The sequence below is a fragment of the Syngnathus scovelli genome, chromosome 16, assembly GCF_024217435.2.
Source record: "Syngnathus scovelli strain Florida chromosome 16, RoL_Ssco_1.2, whole genome shotgun sequence".
Classification (NCBI taxonomy): Eukaryota; Metazoa; Chordata; class Actinopteri; order Syngnathiformes; family Syngnathidae; genus Syngnathus; species Syngnathus scovelli.
In genome coordinates this window covers 431,216-446,523 of record NC_090862.1, presented here as the reverse complement: position 1 = coordinate 446,523, position 15,308 = coordinate 431,216, and the positions used below count along the sequence as shown (strand labels likewise).

The 15,308-nt window shown below is 50.8% G+C and overlaps 5 protein-coding genes across 15 annotated transcripts; 3 read left to right on the top strand and 2 right to left on the bottom strand.

Moving 5' to 3' along the window:
- The first annotated feature begins 150 nt into the window (after positions 1-150).
- On the top strand, positions 151-9,204 carry LOC137841033 (transmembrane protein 265-like). Of its 5 annotated transcripts, none has more exons than XM_068653358.1 (4): positions 151-319; positions 1,146-1,363; positions 1,442-1,628; positions 9,059-9,204. In XM_068653358.1, exons 1-3 carry the CDS (start codon positions 295-297, stop codon positions 1,592-1,594), a joined length of 396 nt encoding a protein of 131 aa, XP_068509459.1. In that variant the 5' UTR covers positions 151-294; the 3' UTR covers positions 1,595-1,628; positions 9,059-9,204. The 5 variants fall into 5 exon arrangements, with proteins under 5 accessions (XP_068509459.1, XP_068509460.1, XP_068509458.1 ...); XM_068653359.1 differs by lacking the exon at positions 9,059-9,204 and adding an exon at positions 7,716-8,172; XM_068653357.1 differs by lacking the exon at positions 9,059-9,204 and having other exon boundaries at positions 1,442-1,856.
- Positions 1,720-6,176, bottom strand: prr14 (proline rich 14). Of its 4 annotated transcripts, none has more exons than XM_068653352.1 (10): positions 6,059-6,176; positions 5,038-5,209; positions 4,773-4,911; positions 4,629-4,697; positions 4,488-4,528; positions 2,969-4,417; positions 2,729-2,858; positions 2,540-2,649; positions 2,407-2,475; positions 1,720-2,298 (listed from the first exon to the last, which is right to left on the bottom strand). In XM_068653352.1, exons 2-10 carry the CDS (start codon positions 5,181-5,183, stop codon positions 2,007-2,009), a joined length of 2,445 nt encoding a protein of 814 aa, XP_068509453.1. In that variant the 5' UTR covers positions 5,184-5,209; positions 6,059-6,176; the 3' UTR covers positions 1,720-2,006. The 4 variants fall into 4 exon arrangements, with proteins under 4 accessions (XP_068509453.1, XP_068509454.1, XP_049601180.1 ...); XM_068653353.1 differs by having other exon boundaries at positions 5,038-5,253; positions 6,059-6,170; XM_049745223.2 differs by lacking the exon at positions 6,059-6,176 and having other exon boundaries at positions 5,038-6,011.
- Positions 6,551-8,981, bottom strand: cd2bp2 (CD2 (cytoplasmic tail) binding protein 2). Of its 3 annotated transcripts, none has more exons than XM_049745241.1 (7): positions 8,956-8,981; positions 8,174-8,255; positions 7,845-7,977; positions 7,614-7,771; positions 6,973-7,540; positions 6,814-6,899; positions 6,551-6,735 (listed from the first exon to the last, which is right to left on the bottom strand). In XM_049745241.1, the coding sequence occupies exons 1-7, from the start codon at positions 8,964-8,966 to the stop codon at positions 6,625-6,627; spliced, it is 1,149 nt and encodes a 382-aa protein (XP_049601198.1). In that variant the 5' UTR covers positions 8,967-8,981; the 3' UTR covers positions 6,551-6,624. The 3 variants fall into 3 exon arrangements, with proteins under 3 accessions (XP_049601198.1, XP_049601199.1, XP_049601200.1); XM_049745242.2 differs by lacking the exon at positions 8,956-8,981 and adding an exon at positions 8,551-8,649; XM_049745243.2 differs by lacking the exon at positions 8,956-8,981 and adding an exon at positions 8,579-8,643.
- Positions 9,205-9,457: 253 nt separating the features above from the next.
- pheta2 (PH domain containing endocytic trafficking adaptor 2) lies at positions 9,458-10,989 on the top strand. Of its 2 annotated transcripts, none has more exons than XM_068653356.1 (5): positions 9,458-9,604; positions 9,825-9,942; positions 10,056-10,143; positions 10,209-10,533; positions 10,616-10,989. In XM_068653356.1, exons 2-5 carry the CDS (start codon positions 9,869-9,871, stop codon positions 10,939-10,941), a joined length of 813 nt encoding a protein of 270 aa, XP_068509457.1. In that variant the 5' UTR covers positions 9,458-9,604; positions 9,825-9,868; the 3' UTR covers positions 10,942-10,989. The 2 variants fall into 2 exon arrangements, with proteins under 2 accessions (XP_068509457.1, XP_068509456.1); XM_068653355.1 differs by having other exon boundaries at positions 9,599-9,740.
- A 1,479-nt stretch (positions 10,990-12,468) lies between these two features.
- Positions 12,469-14,947, top strand: mylpfa (myosin light chain, phosphorylatable, fast skeletal muscle a). The gene is made up of 7 exons (XM_049745247.1): positions 12,469-12,634; positions 13,014-13,112; positions 13,603-13,678; positions 13,748-13,852; positions 13,934-14,012; positions 14,158-14,206; positions 14,300-14,947. The coding sequence occupies exons 1-7, from the start codon at positions 12,632-12,634 to the stop codon at positions 14,399-14,401; spliced, it is 513 nt and encodes a 170-aa protein (XP_049601204.1). The 5' UTR covers positions 12,469-12,631; the 3' UTR covers positions 14,402-14,947.
- Positions 14,948-15,308: the final 361 nt, after the last annotated feature.

Genomic DNA, 15,308 nt, shown 5'->3' with positions numbered 1-15,308 from the left:
GAAGAGGAGGCGAACTGGAATGTGATTCACTGAGTTGTTATTTAGCTACGTGACACACCTTGGTTGCAGTTCTTTCGGGGCCCAAGGGGAAGCCCATGGAGAAGTCATTCATACATACATAGTTGTGTGTGTGTGTGTGTGTGTCAGTGGGAGGGCGAGATCCTGTACAGTAAATGGGCGTGTCAGTTTCACACAATTCAAGTCGGCTTGCGCAACAGAGCTTCAACTTCCATTCGACGTCTTGCCAATATGAGCGACAGTGGGAGGTCTTAAACTATAGTGGTACTCGACGAGATGGCGGGAGGACACCACTGTCAAAGTAAGAATGAGAGATTTATCGGAATCCTCGTCCGTTTGCCATTTTGGGTGGGAAAGAGCAAATGATTAACCTGCCACATGTAAGTGAACCACATGGCAGCTCCCTTCAGCTTGGCTTTGTTGTTGATTCCAGCGACATACACCTGAGACTTGAAAGGCATCGCAACTGGTTTGTCAGGATTTAGTTTTCTGTGTGTGTCTGACAGTGTTTAGGGGCAGACGTCGGGCCGGGGGGCCGACTGACACTGGACGGATTTCTGGCTGTTCTCGAAGGAACGACTCGTACGGACTTTCCTTTGAGGCAGCACCTGACTTGTGTACATAGCTAGACAAACAGACCTGTGAACAAGGACATTTTGCAAAGAAACTTATCATTTCAGGCTACCTCTGATCGCAACAATGGCAGGCAGGCAGGCAGGCAGCCAGGCAGGCAGCCAGGCAGGCAGGCAGGCAGGAAGCCAAACAGACAGACATGGATCAAATCAAATGGATCTGAGTTCTGTGTAAGCCATGATTTCAGATTTGCCTTGAAGGCAACACGAGTCAAAGGGAATTAACTGGTTTGTCAGGCTTTTTGTTTGTTTTGTCATTTCAACTATTTTGAAACTATGAGTATGTGAGGCTGATTGCGCCACTTTGCTTTTGGACTTTGGTGTTGAAACAATAAGCTAAACAGAAGTAGCCATGCGTCTTTGCAAGCAGGCTCAGGCTTGTCTGTGGCATTTACACTGCAGGCCAAAGCTAAGCACATATACTCACCGCAGGTGAGGAGCTGAAAGTTGGGGGGGGTCACGCGTCATCATCGTAAGAGTCGTGTTTGTCTTTAGCTGCAGACATGTCCGACTCACCTCTCACCTGCGTCAAAGTGGAGGAGGAGATGTCGCTCAACACGGTCCCGGGCTCGGCGGGCACCCGCAAAAGCCGAAGGTGGGCGCCGAGGAAGAACGGCATCTGCGACGACAAGTATCACAGGCGGCTGGCCGTTTGGAGCGTCATCTGCGGGGTCTCCTGCATCGGAATCCAAGCGCTCATCAACTCGGTCAAAGTAAATACGCCCATAGGGAGGGAGAATATTTGAAGAGAAATGAACGCAATGGAAAATATAACCCAAATTATATTTCAGGCCGAGATGGAGCCGAGACAAGAGGAGTCGGTCAGGTTTTCGCGGCGTGCCAGAAGGCTGGCCATCGTCTCCATCGTGGCGTTGATGTGCATTCTGATCCTGATACCGGTGCTCATGGCGCTTTTCTCCTACTTGGTCACGCTGAAAAACTGAGAGGCGACGGACGGTGGGACACGTTTACAAAATGGTATTTCTTTCTTTCTTTCTTTCTTTCCCATGGCAAAGACGCTTGAAAATCGACACGTATAAAACCAAGTACGCAACATTTACACATGACAAATGCTCAACACAATATTTAATAGCAAAGCTTGTAGAAAAGTTCATAAATTAGCCACCACGGTAAGGAAACAAGCGGCATTATTGCATTCTGCCTTTGACACTTTCCGGACAGACGTAATAAATGCTTTCAAAGAAACACGTACGCTTGGATGCAAAACAAACACCCTTTAAGGCCGCCTTGTCAACCAAAACAATAATGCACGCACTAACAGTAATTAATAAATAAGAGCTGCCATAACTGCCGTCTGTCAGCTTGTGGTAACCGTAGCAACAACGGTGAGGAAAGTCAACAGGTGCCATCCGTCTGGTCGTCAATGAGCCACAAGTCAAGCTGCTTCAGTTTGGCGCACAGAAGCGAGTCGGCGTCGGGCGGCGGCAGGAGGGACGGCTCGGCCCTGGCGTAGCCCCCCCGTCTAGTGCGGGATGACGCCTTGCCACCGCTCGGTGGTACCTTCTTGGGCTTGCGGGCCTCGCCCACTTCGTGGAACTTCAGGAAGCGCTTCAAGCGGCGCTGGCCAAAGCGAGACTCGGAACCGTCGCGGCGGCTGAGCGGCACCTCGAAGACGGTTTCCAGTCGGCTGAAGCGCAAAAGAGACCGTGGGTCGGCGTTGGCGCGTCGCCTTCGACTCTTTGTCACTTTAATATTCATAAAGGAATAATCATCAATTGGACATCATTGAGCTCACCTCTCAGGGACTTTGTTAAAGTTCTTGTTGGTGTAAATTTCCTCCAAGCTGAACTGCTTCTTCTTCAGCCTGTCAAAAAGCAAAAAAAAAGAATCAGCTCTCATCCCAAAAGATCACGGCACGGCGCACCCACCTGACGGCCTTGGGGAGGCCCATGGGCGTCAGATTGTTGGGAGGTTTGGGCAGCGCCCTCCGGATGCGAATGGACGACACCTTGCCGTGATGCTGCTGATTCTGTGGCACCTGCAAGAGCGACAGCGTCTTTGCGTTTAGGAGCTGCGGCGGACCGGCCCGGCTTGAGCAAGACGGCGGCGACGCCTACCTTCAGCTCAGAGTCGGACAGAGATTTCTCTTCTCTCAGCGACACCGCCGCTTCGTCAAACTCATGACCGGAGGAGGCCGTGTCGTCGTCGTCGTCGCTGGGCGTTCTGCTGTCGCTCCCGCCGCTTGTGCTGCCATTTCAAATAGGTCAAGTGAAGAAAAATGTCATTGAATGATTGACATTTTCTGTTAAGGAGATAACTTGGCGAGAGGTTGGAAGAGAACGAAATGAAAAAGTTACCCGGCGCACGCCTCTCGGGCGCCGAACGAGGAATCTGTCGTCGGTGAACAAGCAGATGAAGAGGCCGCCGCCGCCGCGTCGGGCCCCGCCGCTCTTCCCTCGCCTTTCCCCGACAGGAAGGCCAGCGGGCTGGACAGGAAGCAGGAAGCCAGAGCCGACAGCGAGGAGCCGGGCGAGAGGGCGGGCGGCGGGTTCTGCCCGTCGCACGAGAAGGAGCGCCGGGAGGGGAACACCTCCTTGCGTAGGCACAGCGGGGCGATCTCTCGCTCCACCTCCACGCTGCTCACCGTGTGGCGGCGGGCGCGGCGCGGACTGTCCGGAACATGCGCCGGGACCAAAGCCAGCGGCGGCTGGCGAGGGAGCGAGGTAAACAGGGACGGGATCTCCGGGCACGAGCAGCTGCGCAACAGTCGGCCCGATGACGGCGGAGGCTCCCCCGCAGCGGTCCAGGTTGTCCCGTTGTGGGCCTGAAAGTGACTGAAGCTCCTGGAGCCGAGACGCTCCTCGTCAAGCGCCCCGTGGCATAACCTGCCATCGGCGTTGACGTTCAACTGGCTACATTGTGACTGGTTCCCTTCCAAAGGAGTCATTTCAAAGTAAAGTGCTTGCGTGGACAGCTGCGCTTGAGTCTTTGTGGCCTTTTTGGCTCTCTTGGTGGGCCCGCCGCGTCCCGTGGCGCCGTTGCTTTTAGTCGCCGCCGCCTGCGGATGGACGCAAGAGGACGGCTGCGGGACCAGCGACTTGCGTTTGCGGCTGCCACGGTTGCGCTGGTCTCCTTGCGCTTTGCGCCTGACGTTGCGGCACTTGGCGGCAGGTTCGAGCGCCTCTCGTCCGCCTGAAACTGCGGACGGCATTTTCAGTTTGAGCGGCGGGGCTTCGGCGACATCCTTTTCACTCTTCAGTCTCTTCCTCTCGACCCGGACTCGGGCGCTCGCCGTCCTTCCGGATGGCACGGAAAGCGAGTTAGTATGATGGCAGGCGGCGCCCACGTCGCCGCTTTCAAGAGAGCCGACACGGTGAGAGACGCAGTGAACGTGCTCCAGCTGAACGGTGCAGGAATGCAAGAGTGGCCTCTTCTCCACGTTTGCCTCCTCCATCACATCAGCTCTCTTAACTGGAGGCTCCTCTAAGAGCGGGCGCTCCTGTCTTGACGGTGCCGTGCTAAATAATCTCCGAGGACGGTCAGGGTCACTTCCAGTACACGAGCTCTCATTTTGGTCCCCTTCGCCATTTTCCCGAGGTTCGTCCACTTGAGCTTTTGGAGTCGATAGGTTTTTGTCCTTGAAGAGCTTGGCGGGACTCATGACTATTTCTGTGAAACTGGCCATCTTGGACTTGAAGGACTGGAACAGGGGGCCCGTCAACCAGCCGGCGGGGACGCTGGCATCCGCGGCGCGGTTCAGCAAATCCAAACTATCCAACGGACGCTTGTTAGCAAACTCTTTTTCCCTGGATTAAAAGAGAGAAAATGTGAGAGTTGGGCGAGGAGAGAAGATGGCCACCAACTGATTGCACTTACGTATTTTGGAACTGGGCTGCAGAGGTAAAATCACAGACATCCTACAAAATTGATACACAGTTAGGTGTCGGCTGAACGGGGTTATTTATTGATTGATGGATTGATTTATTTTGACACAAGACGACGATTGCTCAAACATACCCGCCGCTTGTGTTTGTCATCTTCAACTGTGTTTTCGGCGCTCGGCTGCTTGGACTGAGACACTTGCACCTAAAACGGACAAAGACGGGGCGGATTAACAAACGACATCATCGCATCACACACGTGTGGCATTTCATCTGGCACCATATTGTTGTCGTGTCTCTTGAAGAAGGACGGATTGTACGTGGACGGCGTCTCCAGCGTCTCCTCCTCCTGAGCGCCCTGAGTTTGGATTGCTTGGATTTGACCACTCCTGTTGCGGCCCATCGTGCCATCGCTTGCGCTGCCCAAAGCAATTCAAGAGTGGACAACGTTATTGTACTGCAAGAATGGATAAATGACATTCATTTGACCCACATACACAAGTGGAAGAACAGAAGGGGCGGGTAGTCGTGAGGGGCAACTATACCTGGGAGTGATGGAGGGAAGGGGGAGGAGGAGAGGTGGTGGAGGCTCACTGTGGGGGGGTGCACTACAGAAAGGATGGGGAGGCATTGCATCACCATCCATGGGGAAAACCAGGTGGGGGCGCGAGTCGGAGGGGAGAGTCAACATGGCCTGGCTTGCTGTCTCTTGCTCCTCTGCAAACAACAACAACAACACCACCACCACCACGTCAGCGTCACTGCTGGGCCAAAACACTGGAGATGAACTACATGCTGTCAACAGTTAGATTGTCCTGTCCTCGAACAATTTCAACACTATGAAAAAGGGTTGAATTAGTTGTAAAAAAGTAATCCAGTGGAACCTGCGGGTGAGCTGGATTCATTGAGTGTATGTTGTAAATGGTGCGGAGAAAAATCAAAAGCTGGTGGCCAAATGGCCCCTTGTAATAAGGACCATCAATCACCATCACGCTGCTTTTGAAACAACTGACCTGTTGAAATTGATCCCAACAATAACATTTAGAGGTTATTATTTTAACGTGACGTCACTTCGTTTCGATGACTCACTGGCTCAACCAAAGATGAAAATTGAAATTCAAACACGGAAGTTTACTCACAATTACTATAATCAAGTTGCTATTGACATATTATAGGCAAATTAGTTGCATCAACACATTCTGTCAATGTGGTGGTTTACACAAGATATGGTGCGCCGCTGAGCTAAGAGAGTGCCGTCTATTTGCTGGAATGGAGCCCGTGTCCAATGAGAACTTTTCGCGCGAGCAAGCTTTGCGTAACGTAGACGGGCGGGTTCGGAATCGGACACTCCAGACACCTCGACCCGAGCCAAGTGCTTTTTTTTTTCCCAATTGTTTTTTAGTTTTTAAACAATAAATCTCCCTTCTCAAGGTTTATCCAGCCTTCTATTGCCAGAGTATAGTCGTGTCCGGGAACTGTCGGGTTGCATGTGTTTACTCCCTCGCAAGGAAGCCATTCTTTGGTTTAAGATGGGTTATGTGCATTTACAAAGAAACCAAATCTTACCATAAAAGTTGCGCAGGGCCGCAGCAGACAACGCTTAAGTGCTCATTGTAAGCAAGGCACGCCAGACAGCGGTCAAAAAAGCAACAGCCGATGGGTGGGTTGTTGTTTTTTTTTTTTTTTTTAAACAAACCCGAACAGACACACGGTTTGGCAAATCACAGTCGAGTTTGTAGGTCGGCCGGAAAGCGCCGCCGTGCAGCTGGCCAATGAGAAAAGACCTTGTTACACGCTTGAGGAGGGTTGACCAATCAAGAAATAGATGGGACTCGGTATTAGTATTTCTTTACCTTTCATTTGGCTTAGACAGTGGTGATAAATGGTAACAAAAAGAATTCAATATTCCCTAATAACACATGAAAAGTCAAGGGCATGAGTGTGGGCTCTCAAGTATAGATGCTGCACTCTATAAAATAAGACCACAGTGCATCATTGTGTTTGTCCTATTGACGAGCTCTCTGGTTTATTGTTACGTCCAAATAACAAACAGCAATACAGTGTTCGGAGGATTTATTTAAAAACATGTGGACATAAGAAAAGATGATGCAGCACTGCACGGGAGCACGTGATCACGTGTAGAGCTCGAAGTCCAGTCTCTTGGAGTTGTAGAATTGTGAGCCTTCCTGGTCCAAGCGCCTGCAGTAAACGCCGCTGCTGAAGTAGCCTTCATCCACCCAATCCTGACAACAACACACCCGATGGATGAGTGAGGACAGAAGAGCAAAATGTAGCTAACTTAAAGGCTGAGGGGGGTCTACCTGCATCTGCTGACTGGTGAAGGGTCCGTAGACCTCGGACTTGTCCTCGTTCTCCCACTTGTACTCCCACATGACTTCCTCGCTCACTGCCGAGAAACAAGGCAAGATTCGATGAAAGGCGACCAACCACTCGCGAGAGAAAACCAGCGTGCGTCAAACCTCTTTTGTCTTCCTCCTCTTCAGCCTGTGCGCCGTGCTTCTCGTCAAACTTGTCTCCAAACATGTCCAGTTCGTCTTCGTCCTCCTCCTTTGACTTGGGTCGCTTGCTGCTCATATTCTTGAGCGTGTAGGCCAGCTTTTCCTTGGTTTGCTGGTAGATGCCGTACACGCCCGACGCCACCAGCCTATCGGCGAGAGACGTGAGGCGGTCCAGCTTCTCCGTGTCCCGCTTGTTCTCCGCCGCGTGGTCGCCGGCGTCTCGCAGTTTGCTCCTCTTCTGCCCGCCGAGGCCCCCCAGCCGTCGCAGCGCCGCCGCGACCGTCTCCCCCGGCAACAAGAGTTCCACTAAGGCTTCCGTGAGCTGCTGCTGCGTGAGGGAGGCCATGGGGTCCTCGGCCGGTTCGGCCTCCTCCTCCTCCTCGTCCTCATCTTCGTCACCTTCCTTGTTTTCTCGCTGCTCCTCCCGCTTCTTCTCTTCCTCCGCTTCATCCTCATCGCCCACTCTGCGCTTGCGTTTCGCTCCGAGTCCTTTCTTCTTTTGTTTGAACGGTTGTTCTTTGATTTTCACCTGAAAAATACGCACCGTGATTATCCCTTGAATTTTTCGGGTCGCACGCGAAGCCCTCTAAGAACGCAGTTACCCAGTCGATGTTGTCGAGCCAATTGTCTCGGATCTGCTCTTCCTTTTTGACAAAGTAGTTCCCCTCCGAGTCAAAGTGTCCTTCCTCCATCTCCTCCTCCAGGTTGAAGGGCGTGATGGAAACGCCCTCGTCGTAATCAATGGTGGCGTTCTCTTGGCCTGGAACCCACAATGCACGTCGAGTACCCACTAAAAACAATACCGCAGCTTGTGGACAACCAAAGAGACTCACCGTCCACGTCGTCGCTGGCCAAAATGTCATATTTGTTGTTCTGGGTGTCCTCCCCTTCGTCCTCCTCGTCACTGTCGAGGGAATGCTTGCCCTTGAACCTGGAGCCCGGGCCGCTCGGCACCTCAAGTGTTGCCTTCAGGACACACAAAAAGGACCGTTTATGACCATCTCTCACAGGAACATATTGTGCAGCATCCCCCCTGTTCAAAACAGTTCCAGGGTTTCTTAATAACATGTTTGTGTTCGCGTGCTTTAGGAACACATCACATCAGTTAGAAGCCAACGTACATTCCAAATTGACAAACTCCAAATAAAGTTGGCAAACGCACCTTTTTGCTCGAGACCTCATCGTCCAGCTCCAACACCCCACCATCACCATCCGCAAAAGTGACTTTCCGTTTGGACATGGTGCTTTAAAAAAGCCACACGTGCAGACTTGTTATTCCCAAAAGACAATAGTTGGTGTAAGGAGGGGAGAAAAGTGAGTTGAATATTGTCACAGCAATCACGTCAGCGATGTTGCTAACATGTTAGCTTGCAGCAGCAACAGCAGGCAAGACATGCAGCGACGTAAAGCACCAGCAGCTAATATGCGCTAAAATGGAGCGCAGTTTGATTAAAGATACAAACGCAATGATCGCGTGATGAAACCGTCACTTCAAATACTTTACAGAAGTATAAACCAAAAATAACGAAGAAATGTAACCTGATAACAATTTAAACGACGTTCGTACTCTTATCTTCTTCGGTGGTTTCTTTTTCTTTGCCAAAACATTACGCTGCAGTTGGCTCTGCAAAGCTAGCAGCGCCACCACTTGGACGGAGGGTGAACTGTTGATCTAAAATTGATCACAAACCATTTGTATGTGTTGTTTGTCATTATAATCAACAAACGCGACAGGTTTTTTTTTATGTTATGACAAGAAATAGACACAATGAGTCATTTTGAAATCCACAGCAGTCTTCCACACACTTCAGACTCTTTTAGATGTGAAATTCTTTGCGGTCCAGTGGGATAAAAGGGATCTGTGCTCGTTAAGAATAGACGCAAAAAGGCAAAGAAACAAGGGGGGGGGGGGGGGGGGGGGCAAGCAAGCAAGATAAAGCCCACCTGACACTCATATGAGGGGAGGGAAGGCCTTCAGCACTGATAAAAATAAGTCACTCAGAATATTGGTGTCAGGATCCGGCAAGTTTTTTTCTCTTTTCCACAGGGGGCAGCCATGAGCAGAGTGGCGGAGGACTCAGAGGTGTGGCTGCTCCCCACAGGTGTGGCCGCTCCCCACAGGTGTGGCTGATCACGCTGGAAGGCTTTTAAGGAACATGCTGCCGGCGACTCGTCGCCTGAGTGTCTGCTTATGTGAGCTCCTCTACGGCTGTGCCTCTCGCAATTACCCAAGTCAACCCTACTCGTTGGTCTGCGCTGAGTCTCCGGTCTGCCTGTTTCCCGCGAACTCTGACTTTGTTATTCCCTTCCAGCTCTCGGACCTCCCACCGGCTCCACGGTGCTCGGACCGAACCGCTGATGCTCCACCGTCACAGCTCCAATTGCGTCTCCCTGGCTCGGACCCCCAGCGCTATTGCTTCCTCACTCCCTTCAATAATGACTCCACATCCATCCGGGACTCCTGATTGGTTTCTGGATGTGGGTCAAACAAATCTCCATGACAATTGGAGGCTTTAGGATAATTACAAGTGTCCTAAATGAGGATTTGACAGTTGGTGGTGCTGGTGCAGCACATGATGCATTGGAGCAAATCGTGAGTGTGACACAGAATGCAGAAGCGCTCAAGCATCACTTCCAAGTTACACTTTTTTCGCTCGGTGATTGCTCAAGCGAGCGCCTCGGTGTCGTTGTAGGGAACACAATGTGTGTCTGGGTTCTGTTACCAGGAAGTGGGTCGAGTTATTTATATTTCAGCACTTGGCACCGGCGCTCACAGGACGTAACCTGAAACTTTGAAATTCAAACGTTTTTAGAGCGCCTGTGAGGCGAAGAGGAGCGCTACGAAAATACCTTTCATATGTTTGGGGAAAAAAATGCAAAGTTTAATGAGAGCGTGCAAGTGACCAGCCGGGGGACTCGCCATTGCCAAAGGTAAGTCCCAAACGTCACTATTGTCTTCTATGTATAAAACGCACAAAACGTGTTGAGATGATGTTGGAGGTTTGGGTACCCATCAAAATCCAAGCATATTCTCTTCCTTTCAGGGTTGTTATGAAGCTCCACAAGAAGATTTTGACTCATTACCACTCCTGCACATCACTGGCTGACAAACAAGGCTTTCTCTTCAAAAAGGTTCCGAACTAAACATGCAAACAAAATTCTAAGCAAAAGTTCAACTGATCCAATCATCCTGGCAGAAACAGCGAAATGGCTCGTACCATCGCCGCTGGTTGGTCCTGAAAGGCAACCTGCTCTTCTACCAGGAGCACCCCGCGGACCGTCACCTGCTGGGTGTCATCGTGCTGGAGGGATGCGCCGTGCGGCGAGTAGATGCCGACGGACGCTTCTGCTTCTCTTTACTCTTTCAAGGGCCCGAAGAAAAGAGCTACCAGTTTGCGGCAGCGGACGAGGGCACGCTGGAGAACTGGCTGCGGGCTTTGCTGTCGGCCAGCCACCGCTACTTGTCGCTGCTGCTACGTGACCTCCACGTGCAGTATAACAATCTCACACGAGATGGCGGAGGTAGCTGATAAGCGAGACCATCATGATATCGCTCAAATCTTTGAACTGAGTGTAATATCAGAACATCCTTTTGTTTGTGCAGAATTGAAGCACCATCAGGGCTACGGTGAGTCTCCAGCCAGCAACTTGAACCTCGGACCACCACCACCACCAGCAGCAGCAGCAGCAGGAGTTGTCATGCAAAAATCTCCAAAGCGGTGGCACAGGTGGAACGCTCACGTCACACCCTTGAACGTTCCGACCCCGCTTTTGTTGGCCGAGTGGCCCCTGGTGGGTTGTAATGCGCGGGAGGAGTTCCGCGAGCTGCACCGCCGTTACGGGCAAGACGTTAAGAAGGCCCGTGAAGAATGGCTGACCAGTTGGCAGCCACCGGAGGGGAACCTGCAAGAAGATCTTATTGACGTGTAACTTAAAGATTGTATAAGAGGAAGTGAGATATAAAAGAAAAAGACGGAACTTATCTGTGTCAAAACATGTTTCCATCAGGGCAGGGCAAATTAAATTTTATCACCAAGAAGAAAGAAGAAGAAAAATAGGGTACTTGAAGGTCCGCGCCATCGTACATTACTCATCCAACAAGATGGTGACAGCGACGTGAGGCCGGGTTCAAAGGTCAGACGCAAGACAAGTGACAGGAAGTGGGCAGCGGGCGAGGAGAAACAAACGAGGCCGGACTGTGCAGCAGGTGGAGAAAGAGCAGTGGAAATATAAACAGCCAATAATAGCCCGGCCTGCTTTCTTAATCAAATGAGTCTGGATTAGTGCCGAGTAAATTTGGATACAAAAAGACAAATAGGCCTCAAATCCCCCCTAGCAGCCATTTCCCACTTCCCCTTCATTGCACAGAGCCGAGTTAATTTGGCTATTTCCGTCACTCCCAGCTGTCGGCGTTCTCAAGCGAACGTCTACTGCCGTCACCGGCAACATAGCGGAGGGAGGGAGGGAGGGAGGGAGGGAGTGGCTTTGCGGGCCGACTTAGTTTCTCAAGTGCTGAGAGTCCAATTGGCAAACAGGTGCAAAAATGTTAAGCAGTAAAGTGGCACCTTTGCACAAAGATACGCTAAGAAAAGATCACAGGTTAACGGCGTGTTCAAGTGTCTGACACATTGGCGTCTCATCAATTTCAGACTTGAGCCGGCTGGCTAGCTCCAGTTATTTGTACTCAAGTCAAGAATGTGACGACCTTTCCCATCATTGCACTGAGTGGCATCTTTGAACAAAAATGACGGTGCAACACTTTCAGACAAACAATATGCCGAGACTCGGTAAAGTACAACTAATACTATTGACGCTTTTGACTGTATTTTGCTGCCTCCCGGTGGCTAAGGCGGGCACACCAGCTACACTAGAAATCAGTTGGTTGGCACATTTGAAGAACACTTTAATGGCCCTTCCGTTCATTTCAATGGCGAAAGATGATTTGAGTGCGGCAACTAAATCAATTCACGGCATAGCTTTTTTTTTTTTTTTTTTTTTTTAAATCATAAAATATTAGGTTCCTTGCAAAGTGTGAGATTTAGCTTCCAGTTGGAGATGGCGTCTAGAATGTACCATTTTTTGGTGTGACCTTATTGAACGTGATGATTCCATCAAGAGACACGGGAGCCGTGCACATACACGGTCAAGGCGCACTCTCGCGACCCAATCGCCGATATCCCGTCGAGGACCCAAAAATAAAGGCGGCGATGGTCGGCGGGGAACTCAAGGAGGGACCAGGGCGGAGGGGGCGCTCTGTCTTCCGATCCTCCAAGCATCCGTGTCCTCAATGTCCTTATTAGTCCACGTGGGACGGAGGACCTGCAGCAAGCTCCCTGGTTGACTTGATTGGAAGACGCCCGCGTCTATTTTGGCTCTCCTGTAAGCGGATCCGCCAACACTGGCCTTGGCTCTCCTTGGCTTTCGCTCATCCATCCGCTCGTCCCCAAGCATCCCCTCCTCTCGCTCTCTTTTTTATCCCCCATCCAAACTTGAGGTTGTGGCTAAAGTTAGACGAGGGGGCCCGGGGCTATATAAGCCCCCCGGAGGCGGAGGACCGACGCGGCTTCACCCTCTCCTCTCTTTCTTCATCGTCCCAAAGCTCCACTCTCAGCGTCTCGAAATGGTGAGTAGCTGCCCCGCCCGTCGACGTGGACTCACCCTATGTCCCTTTTTCCAGCCGGCAGTATGGAATTCTACGTTTTTTTTCTTGTTGTGTACTTTGGAGCAGGCTCATGCAAGCTTTGGAGATGCAAAATGTAACAATAAGACAGAAGCTTGTTGGGCCAGACCATTCATAGTGTATACAGGAAAGGAAGGAAGAAAGTGAAAAAAAAACCAAGTGTTTACAAAAATGTAAATCAGGAGGGAAAAAAAAAAAACATCTAAAGTAAGCGGGCAAATGTGCAAATGTGATTGTCACCATTTGAATGAAAAACGTTCTTCTCATTAAGGAAGCGAGCGACTTCCTCTGATTTCTTTTTTTTCCCCGATTTGCCGTGCAGGCACCCAAGAAGACCAAGAGGAGGCAGGGGGGCGGAGATGGCGGCTCCTCCAACGTATTCTCCATGTTTGAGCAGAGTCAGATTCAGGAGTACAAGGAGGTGAGAGCGAGAGAGAGAAAAAAAAATGTCAAAGCTGAATTGGAGTTGATCGTTAAGGCCAGCAGGCTGACACTTAAACAAGCACGTCGTTTGCACTGTCCCACACCTCCTTCCTGTTTTGCTTCCCTTTGACCTCCACCCGCCGTCCGCCCAGCTGTCGCTCGCGGCCCTCACGCCAAAATTGCACCTCGGCACTTAAGAAAAGGACAGCGCCGTTCACACGTGCGACTATCTTAGATCGTGACGCCATCTTCGGGCAACGATTAGCCGGGCCGAGACCCGACTCAAAGATCTTGAGTTTCAGCTGAGAAGACGGGTCCCGCAGCTGCCGTCCCAAATTAACCCGAAAGGAAAGTCGCCGCAGGCGCTTTTAGGAATGTGACTCCAGTCAGGGGAGACTCTTATTGACAAGCATCCAGAGGGTTTTAGCTTTCCACAAGAAGGCACCAAATATATCTCGGGTGTCCTTCATCCATTTGTCTCCTCGCAGGCCTTCACAATCATCGACCAGAACAGAGACGGTATCATCAGCAAAGATGATTTGAGGGACGTTCTGGCTTCCCTGGGTGAGTCAAGATTTCTCCGCAACTCGCCTGCACTACCCGATCCTGATCTATGTCCTTCCCCGGCTGCAGGCCAGCTGAACACCAAGAACGAGGAGCTGGAGGCCATGATCAAGGAGGCCAGCGGCCCCATCAACTTCACCGTCTTCCTCACCATGTTCGGCGAGAAGCTGAAGGGTAGCTTTTTTGGATCTTGCCTACCTACAGGCCTCGTTTCTTTTCTTTTTTTTTCAATCAATGACTTTATTTTTGTGACAGGCGCTGACCCCGAGGACGTTATTCTTGCCGCCTTCAAGGTCCTGGACCCCGAGGGTACCGGAACCATCAAGAAGCAGTTGTGAGTGTGAACTTTCACCACACGTGATTGAAACCATACGAAAACATGAAATGAGGCATAGTTGTCAATTCTTTGCTCAACACGTCGTGTGGTGAGGCTGCTCAAAAAGCCCATTGTGATTCATTTGTCCGTTTTGCGTCCTCAGCCTTGAGGAGCTCCTGACCACTCAGTGCGACAGGTTCTCCAAGGAGGAGGTAAAACGATCTGACTCCGCTTCTGATTTATTTGCAGGATTGTGTGAGATTTTAGCAATTGCAACATCCAACACTTCCACTTGTTGTTGCCAGATCAAGAACATGTGGGCCGCCTTCCCCCCTGACGTCGCGGGCAACGTGGACTACAAGAACATCTGCTACGTCATCACACACGGAGAGGAGAAGGAGGAGTAAGACGACAGGATGAAAGACGACAAATACCTTCGCTTTTTCCTGCCTTTCCTTTCCTTCCTTCTTCCCTGGCTCCTTCCATCCATCCCACCCTCCGTGGGGTCATATTCCCACTTGTCTCTTCCAAAGTGGAGACTTGTGGGAGCTCACGGGATGTCTGTGTCGGCTTATGGGAGAACAGGGGATGCTTTTCAATAAAAAAAAGAAAAATGACATCATCTTTCGCTTACGCCAGCCATCTTCTTTCCACGCCGTCCTCTCGAGACCACCCGGGGGGGGGCGGGGGGGGGTCCTCATTCCCATTCCGAAGAGGTCCTCTGGTGCTGGAAGGGATGACAAACAGAAAGGGAGAGGAGGGACGTCTCCGAAAGAAAACATTGCCGTCTTCGGCGACGTTTCATCCTCTCCCCTTCCCGGCCGGCGTGGTTGTCACGTCAGCCTCCTCTTCCTCTGTAAACTGGTCCACGATGTCCCAACTCATCCTTGCCTTTCCTCTGTATTGAATAAAAAGGGACAAACTGTGAATAAAACCTCTTTCCTTTTGTACAAGAGTGTCTGTGCTCAGTGGCTCTCTGTCCGGGGGAATGGGGCAGGAAAATAAACAGATTGGTATTTGCTTAGTTTTCCTATTTGCCTAGGAACGTCCATGGGTGGACCCAGAAGTACTTCGAGAAAGGTTTTTTCGACTTCCAACAAGGCAATTTTTTTGAAAGGAAAGGAGAGCTTTAATTACCAACCTTTTACAGCAATAATATTTGCAATGCGCTTACAAATTGCAGGTTTGGCGACCCCCGGTGGAACTGCAAGTTACTGCACACCACCAGAAGTCGACACTAATGAAACGGATACATCATTATAAAGGTGAGTGGAAATGAAAATTAAGAGTAAATATGAACTGAAAAGCCGTAGA

What these genes read in the sequence shown, in the direction of transcription:
- LOC137841033 (XM_068653358.1), top strand. Translation starts at nt 295, where the DNA reads ATGGCGGGAGGACACCACTGTCAAA. An exon ending in GGGAGGACACCACTGTCAAA is followed by an intron (nt 320 to 1,145) that starts GTAAGAATGAGA and finishes GTTTGTCTTTAG; the next exon opens with CTGCAGACATGTCCGACTCA. An exon ending in CGCTCATCAACTCGGTCAAA is followed by an intron (nt 1,364 to 1,441) that starts GTAAATACGCCC and finishes ATTATATTTCAG; the next exon opens with GCCGAGATGGAGCCGAGACA.
- prr14 (XM_068653352.1), bottom strand. Translation starts at nt 5,183, where the DNA reads ATGTTGACTCTCCCCTCCGACTCGCGCCCCCACCTGGTTTTCCCCATG. An exon ending in AGAGACACGACAACAATATG is followed by an intron (nt 4,698 to 4,772) that starts GTGCCAGATGAA and finishes TGTCCGTTTTAG; the next exon opens with GTGCAAGTGTCTCAGTCCAA. An exon ending in GCCCGAGAGGCGTGCGCCGG is followed by an intron (nt 2,859 to 2,968) that starts GTAACTTTTTCA and finishes TTGAAATGGCAG; the next exon opens with CACAAGCGGCGGGAGCGACA.
- cd2bp2 (XM_049745241.1), bottom strand. An exon ending in AGAGGAGGAAGACAAAAGAG is followed by an intron (nt 6,900 to 6,972) that starts GTTTGACGCACG and finishes GTTTCTCGGCAG; the next exon opens with TGAGCGAGGAAGTCATGTGG. An exon ending in TCACCAGTCAGCAGATGCAG is followed by an intron (nt 6,736 to 6,813) that starts GTAGACCCCCCT and finishes TGTTGTTGTCAG; the next exon opens with GATTGGGTGGATGAAGGCTA.
- pheta2 (XM_068653356.1), top strand. Translation starts at nt 9,869, where the DNA reads ATGTTTGGGGAAAAAAATGCAAAGTTTAATGAGAGCGTGCAAGTGACC. An exon ending in AAGGCTTTCTCTTCAAAAAG is followed by an intron (nt 10,144 to 10,208) that starts GTTCCGAACTAA and finishes TCATCCTGGCAG; the next exon opens with AAACAGCGAAATGGCTCGTA. An exon ending in TCTCACACGAGATGGCGGAG is followed by an intron (nt 10,534 to 10,615) that starts GTAGCTGATAAG and finishes TTGTTTGTGCAG; the next exon opens with AATTGAAGCACCATCAGGGC.
- mylpfa (XM_049745247.1), top strand. An exon ending in AGATTCAGGAGTACAAGGAG is followed by an intron (nt 13,113 to 13,602) that starts GTGAGAGCGAGA and finishes GTCTCCTCGCAG; the next exon opens with GCCTTCACAATCATCGACCA. An exon ending in GGAACCATCAAGAAGCAGTT is followed by an intron (nt 14,013 to 14,157) that starts GTGAGTGTGAAC and finishes TTGCGTCCTCAG; the next exon opens with CCTTGAGGAGCTCCTGACCA.